The sequence below is a fragment of the Berghia stephanieae genome, chromosome 12, assembly GCF_034508935.2.
Source record: "Berghia stephanieae isolate SIO BIC M18660-M18661 chromosome 12, UCSD_Bste_1.3, whole genome shotgun sequence".
NCBI lineage: Eukaryota > Metazoa > Mollusca > Gastropoda > Nudibranchia > Aeolidiidae > Berghia > Berghia stephanieae.
In genome coordinates, this window is record NC_088371.1 from 1,341,258 (window position 1) to 1,349,110 (window position 7,853).

Genomic DNA, 7,853 nt, shown 5'->3' on the forward strand with positions numbered 1-7,853 from the left:
CCTTCACTGATTTCCAGTGAAAGCCAGAATTGATTGTTTTATTGCCCTCCATTGCCTCGATAATCTTCTTTCATCCATGACCTGTGCCCTACATTGCCTCAATACTCTAAATACCCGTTCATCTTCTTTCATCCATGACCTGTGCCCTACATTGCCTCAATACTCTAAATGTCCGTCCATCTTCTCCCATCCATGACCTGTGCCCTACATTACCTCAATACTCTAAATGTCCGTCCATCTTCTTTCATCCATGACCTGTGCCTTGCAATGCCTTATTATTCTAAATGTCAATTAATCTTCTGCCATCCCAGACCTGTGCCCTACATTACCTCAATAATCTTAATGTCAATTCATCTTCTTCGATCCATGACCTGTGCCTTTCAATGCCTTATTATTCTAAATGCCAATTAATCTTCTGCCATCCCAGACCTGTGCCCTACATTACCTCCATAATCTAAATGTCAATTCATCTTCTGTCATCCCAGACCTGTGCCTTTCATTGCCTCATTAATCTAAATGTCAATTCATCTTCTGTCATCCCAGACCTGTGCCTTCCATTGCCTCAATACTCTAAATGTCAATTCATCTTCAGTCATCCCAGACCTGTGCCCTCCATTGCCTCAATACTCTAAATATTCGTCCATCTTCTATCATCCAAGAGCTGTGACCTGCATTACCTGAATAATCTTAATGTCAATTCATCTTCTGTCATCCAAGACCTGTGCTTTCCATGGCCTCAATACTTTAAATGTCCGTCCATCTTCTTCTATCCAAGACCTGACTGTCCCATATATCCCAATCCGACAACTCAAAATAACCGCCTTCTACAAAAAATCCCAAAACCAATTTTAATTTTATAATCCAAATTTTTTTATGAAGAGCTTGAATATAATATCTTAAACGGACAAGCCGTAAAATCTCACATTTCTGGTCACCATAAGAACAAATTCCTATTTGTTAAATCTTATTTACCCCCTAATTACACTTTTCAATCGATGTATCTCCTTTGGTAACAGTGGGGTTGGGGGTTAATGATACAAAAACAAACTTACCACTTTTGTTCCGTCCACCCAGTGATACTGTCCTGCCTGATTAATCCTTGATCCTATCCAATGATGTAGATAATTGGACCCCGGTTTACAAAGAGTCTTCTTTGTATCTAGAAAAGGTATTAAAATAGGCAATAATGTCAATCGTGAAAGTTTTAAAAAATACTATTTAAGTAAAGTGAATGTAATATCTGTGTCATTTACATTAAAGAAAATAAACTATTTAAGATTCATTCACGTCTATTTATTGTAATTTTATCATGCACTTAACACCAGGCGTTTGCGAGTGAGTGTTGATGTGCAGTAAAAATGCAGAATTTATTAATCCTTTACTATAAGGAATATTTTTATTCTATCCCATCAAGTAAAATTCTTTGATTCATTTGCAATGAATTCAAACTATCGACTGAGATCATTTTAGAAAATATTTACTTTGTCATCTAAGCATATCACTTGGAATTTCCTTTTTTTCATTGGACCTGTATTCATACCCACAAAAAGGTTATTCTAGAAAGCCGTCATTTCCACCTATTTTTAAGCCAATAAAATGAGCGTAAATATTCTGAAATCGTTGAATAAAATTTTGATTTTGATTCAATGAGTAAAAAACGTTATTCTTTAATTTTGTTTTTATTATGAAATGATAAGACTTTCCAGGATAGTTGCTAGGACGTCAACGGAACGATTCCCGAGCTGACCTACATTTTGCAGGGTTGAAATAATGAATGCCTCATCTCTATGCATCTCAGCATACCAAAAAATGAACCTTTTGGGCTCAAAACCCTTCTTCAGCCAACAATTGTTTGATTTGAAAACAAATAGTATTTAGTTTAGCACTTTTATCCACATAATTGACCTACAGTTGCACCACTTACACTAAAAGACCAAGAAATATGTTTTCAATGAATCACTTATTTACATTTATTTACCTACAGAAATACGTACAATTTAATGCAGCTTCTTGTGTGGCATCGTCACGTATTATTAGTCCTTGACCCCCAATCCTTTCACATGCTTCAAATGCAGAGGAACAATCAGTCTCTTCTTGGAAGGCGACAATATACTTTTTAGCCGATTGCACGTAAACCGATTTATATTTTTCATACACTCTCTCTGTAACGCCTCCTTTGAATGCATAGAAGAAAATAATTATATAATTATTTTCTTATAATATATATATATAATATATATATATATATATATATATATATATATATATATATATATGTGTGTGTGTGTGTGTGTGTGTGTGTATAATACTTCAGGTGTAATTATGATCAACGTATACAATATTGTTTCGAGCTTCCACTCTCATCAGAAAGTAAAAGTGAAACTAGATTGTTGTGTTTATCGTACTATCACAGTCAGCTCAACCCAAAAACAACCCAGAGAAATAATGCAACTACAGGACCCTAACAACATCCTATTAAACGGCAATTGCCTCACTCAAAACGTTATTTATCAAGCCACAGTTACACGTCATAGACACACCAAAACAAGAAACATACATTGGCCTCCCTGAAAGTTCATTCATTCAAAACCAGATACAAGCTGCATAAATATTCCTTCAAAAACATACATAAACGACATTCTACTACACTAAGCGAACACATTTGGAACCTCAAAGAAAAAACATACACCACAGCATTACATGGAAAAGCATCTCCAAAGTACAGTCGTACTCCCCCTCTTTTAAGATTTACAATCTCTACTTGGAAGAAAAATTCTTCATTTTCACAAGACCGAACATGGCAACACTCAATAGAAGAAACGAACTATTATCTTCATGCAGACATTTAAACAAACGCCTTTTATATGATTACGAACCAACATAGATGCGAAGAGGAAATAGTGCGATAAACACAACAATCTATTTTCACTTTCACTTCTTAATGAGAGCGAATGCTCAAAAAATATTGTAGAAGTTGATCATAATTATACTTGAAATATCTTATAAATATATCCTTTTATCAAAAGGTTGAGCAATATTATTTCATGGGTTTGGCTTTTATTATATATATTATATATATATATATATATATATATATATATATATATATATATATATATATATATATATATATATAATATTGGTTTTATTCTTATCTGGGTGGAAGGGGTCAGTTTGTTAGCATAAATCACAAACATGTCTCTGAAAACGGTAGGGACTACCTGAAGCCCATGATCGTGAAAATACTAACGAAAGAGTGAACATGGATATGGAATATATGTACAAAGCCTCCTTATTTTTAAGCATGTCTCTGATGCTGTTCCTATATCTTTGGCGTTCCACAAGGATCGGTCTAAGGGCTTCTATTATTAACAATTTGCACTGTACCTCTGAATGATATCATTAGCTCTTTTTCTGCTGGTTTTCATTTTAACGCTGACGATACACAAGTTTACTTTCCTATTGACTCATGTCATGAGCACGAAGTTATTCGAAAGTTGGAATCGTGTATCATTGCCGTTGAAGACTGGATGAAAATTAACAAATTGAAATTAAACAATTAAAAAACTTAAATACTATTGTTAGAAAACTGCTGTTCCAAAAATGTAATATCGTCTACCCATATCACTATTGCAGGTTGTATAATAAGCATATCTAAATACTGTGTCCGAAATCCTGGTGTTTAGTTTGACAGTAAAATTAAAATGCAAATTCATATTTATAAAATTATTCAAAATTATAATTTTTAGTTGAAGAAAATCTCCATTGTAAGATCCATGCTGGATATTGATATAACGAAATTATTTGAATCCCCTCTTATACGTATTAGAATATATTATTGTAAGGCTTTTTTGCCTGGTTGCCACAAGTATTCTATCGATAGACTGCAGAAGATACAAAATGAGGCAGCCAGACTTGTTACTCTTAAAAACTTGAGAGAGCACATTACTTCTACTTAACATGACCATCACTGGCTCCCTGTTCACTACAGAGTAGAATTCAACATTCTTTATACGCATATAAATGTTTTACTAATGTAGGTCCTTCTTACTTACAGGACCTTATTGAAATACACCTAGTTGTGTCTTAAGAACGTCAGAATCTCTTATTCGTAAAGAAATAAACTGCATTACCAATTTTCATCACACAGCTTTAAACTGTACAGCTCCACGTCTGTGGAACTCGCTCAGTTTTAGAACAAAGACTACTCTTAGTGGTTCCAACATTTAAGAAGAAGCTTAAGACTGAATTATTTTACAGGAGATTTTATGATTGATTTTTGAAAATACATATGTGTCGGTCTATGTGTGTGTTTGTGTATGTGTGTGTTTGTGTCATGTATGTGTGTATGTGAAATAATCGTAGTCACAACTTATCACAAGGAAGCCATCAGCACTTCAACTGCAACCGATGTGTCTGCCATGGATGATTGAAAACAAGAAGAAGCTGACGAACAATTATGTCTGCATGCCAAAGATTGCATTCAACAAGGGATTTAAGAACTTATGATAAGAACCGGGGACCACTGATGTGGTTGTGCTCGCTATTCACTTCGCTGGGAAGCAAAATTCTTGGGAGCTTTGAGAGATTTATATATGACGAATAATACTTGTTTGTACTACTGTTGACATGGCTTTCAATCTTGTATGTAAATATTATGCATTGTTACCTTATCATGGTTATCTTTTTTTGTATGGATGTATGAGTGTGTGTCTGTGTGCGTGTGTTTGTGTGTGTTTTGCATGTCGCGGTTAAAGATATAATATATGTTTGTCCATCACAAACACATGCGTAGATTTAAGTTGATATACTATCTTTACCACGTGTATCATTATTGTAATCTTTCACAATCAATAGATTTCTAGCATTACAATTAATATTAAGGTCATTCAAGGGATCTTATCCTATTTCGCCCTATTCCATATGTTATACGTTATATTATATTTAGCTCAGGAAAGTATTTTCTTCATATTGTAGCCCCAGACTTCCAGCAGAGAGCATGGACGCACTGCCGATCTTCCATGCTTTAACAGGGTGCTCTGCCTCAAAGGAAAAAATATCACAATACGGGATGCTTTCAGTGATGTGACCTCTGTATTTCTTGACCTGGCTTCATCTACCAAACCTATGGAAGACTGAATCAGTCGGTTGGAAGCCTCTATGGAAACAACAAGCGATGAAGTGAGTAGAAAAGTGCCAGAAGAGAATAGAGATTTTTAAAATGTTTCCCTCTATGGACCACTTTGCAACTTATGGAGGAGACATTCGTCTGGTTACAATCCCTGACAATGACAGCGCCATATCCTCTGTTTCGTAATTTCTGGATGTTATCGTCATCATATCTGTGGTTTATTCTTTAAAAATACCTCGTTCTTTTGTTGACAGGATTGATTTCAAATTTAGGTTTGTCGGTAAATAGCACCCTGGACCATTGTGCTAATTCCAGCGTTCATGACGGCCGGCCAAACAATAGCTGTTTTGAATGGTATTTATTGTTCATGTTTTTCTAATGGTTGCAACATCTTCGGTAGTAATTCTTGGATGATTCTTAGAAGAACCCGTATCCTTTAAAACAATTTGACAATTTTAGATACCGTTGTCAATGAAATAGTAAAGATTTTACCAACTGAATGATGAGTTTCTTGTGCCTCAATCTTACCAATTAATGGGTATCTTTCCTAACCAATGAGTCTTGTCATTGTTGGCTATGGCTATTCAAACGCTTTGATAATGGTAGTAACTTGCTTGGTAAAGATTTGAATTGGAATAAACAACAAAAATCAACATGCATTGTGATGTCCATCAAAAAAATTGCATTTTAAATGGTGTTTGGTTACCTCGTACCAGTTTTGCACCGTTTGGTAAGGACCAAAAAAAATAACTTTCATTTAAAAAAATGTTAAAATATTGTGTATAATTCCATTGTCAATTTGCGACTCCCGATATTTTTTCAATGGTTTTTAAATGCTCTCCTTTCTTAAAAGCTGGCACCCAATTACTCCGAATCATGACTACTTAAAAGTGATTTTTTCAGCTTTCAAACCATATATAAAATGTAAATATCAAAGAGATTATCAGTGTTAAATAATCATTCGAAGCTGTGGAACATCTTTTGGAATTGACTGTACATAATCAACCTGTGGCTTTTATTTCTTGCGTTATAATAAAACCTGTATTGATGAGAGTTTTGAGGAGTGAAACTATCAGCCGTAGTCCACGTACATTTGTATCCAATACTTTGCAAACAATCACATAATATATGTATGGAAAACGAGTTACAATGAGGAGCGTTCTATTGATGCTCTGCGTTTATTCAAAACACTCATAACATCTGCCAGTCGGGTATGCAATGTACCAACACACATAGAAGTGTATGACATAAACGTTTATAATCTGATTAATACAATTTAGTGAGAACTATTCATAAAAATGGCTGCCTAAAAACAATAACAAAGAGCTGAGACTGAGTGACGTCAATTTCGTTCTTTCGATCTCAAGACTATAAACGTCAAATGTTATCTTAGTATTCTGTGTTGGTAGAATATATCGGATGGCGGATGTTGTGAGTTTTTGAAACTAAGCGCACATCATCATCAATAGATCGCCCCCATTGTCTACGAGGAGTACAACACATTGACAATAAATTTGTATTTACCTTGACTGATGACTGGGCAGATTCTAATGAGTAGGAGCGTGTAATACAAATGTGCTGTACGTATCATATCTGTATGCATGAAATCACTACGCAATCTCATAACAGAATGGCCTCCATTTTTGGAATGATCTCACCCAGTCTGTAAGATTTTAGAGCTCTATAGATATTTTCAAAGAAAACGTCTAGTAACATATCATTTTTTATTAAATACTTTCTTGATTGACTTTTCATTTATTCGATTTTACTACACACACACACACACACACACACACACATATATATATATATATATATATATATATATATATATATATATATATATATATATATATATATATATATATATATCGATAATTTTTCCTACATTCTTCATGATCTTCTTGTTTCGATATTGGTTGATTTGGTCTCGCAGTGTTGGTGTATTCTGTGTAGACAAGGTCTTGTTACTTTATAAGTGCCTTGAGTTTCGACGAAAGGGACTATGGAAATATGCTTATTATTATTATTATTATTATTATTATTATTATTATTATTATTATTATTATTATTATTATTATTATTATTATTATTATTATTATTATTATTATCATTAATGTTAGTAATATTATGATTAATCAAAAAAGGAAAAGTCTATGACAAACAAAAAGAGAACAATATTTTATGGTGAGAGGATGGGGAGTGGAGAGGAGAAAGCAAAGAAGAACAAATGAATGAGACTTTTTGGCTTATGAGCCTTTGCCATGTTAAAATAACAGACATTACTTAGGGGTTTTTGTAATATAGTTATGTAAATATAAGAGAAATAATCATGAATGCCTGTTAATGTATATAGAGAGCTGCGCCGGTGTTACCAATACTTAGCTTCTATACCAGGACAAATCATTCGTTTGGACAGAAAAATAAATAAAAAACTTACCGCTTACCGTCAAAAGCAGTTTAGATTTGAAGATGCATTTGTTTTCTATCAAAAAACATTCGGTACTGGACAATCCTTGATGAATTTCAAAAGTTGTGTTGAAATTATATCCTAATTTTTTTCATGATTCATTCCTCGCGAAATCGTGTGGGTTTCGTTTCTGTTATCAAGGTGGCCCCAGTTAAAAAAAGTTTATTGGGAAAAAGATACGGAAAAAAGTGTCCATAGATAAGTATGCAATTTGGTGCATTAGTGCAGTAAAAATTGGTGCGCAAAATTAGT

At 33.8% G+C, this 7,853-nt stretch overlaps 1 protein-coding gene across 1 annotated transcript; it reads right to left on the reverse strand.

Moving 5' to 3' along the window:
* Positions 1–698: 698 nt before the first annotated feature.
* Positions 699–6,785, reverse strand: LOC144958229 (uncharacterized). The gene is made up of 4 exons (XM_078890064.1): positions 6,656–6,785; positions 1,995–2,174; positions 1,053–1,159; positions 699–824 (listed from the first exon to the last, which is right to left on the reverse strand). Exons 1-4 carry the CDS (start codon positions 6,753–6,755, stop codon positions 699–701), a joined length of 513 nt encoding a protein of 170 aa, XP_078746190.1. The 5' UTR covers positions 6,756–6,785.
* Between the last annotated feature and the right edge of the window lie 1,068 nt (positions 6,786–7,853).

Bases quoted from the DNA above. Each gene is read 5' to 3' on its own strand.
- LOC144958229 (XM_078890064.1), bottom strand. From the start codon at position 6,755: ATGAGATTGCGTAGTGATTTCATGCATACAGATATGATACGTACAGCA. The intron at 1,160-1,994 runs GTACGTATTTCT...TACCTTTTCTAG, and splicing joins ACAAGAAGCTGCATTAAATT to ATACAAAGAAGACTCTTTGT. The intron at 825-1,052 runs GTAAGTTTGTTT...GATTTTTTGTAG, and splicing joins GGGTGGACGGAACAAAAGTG to AAGGCGGTTATTTTGAGTTG.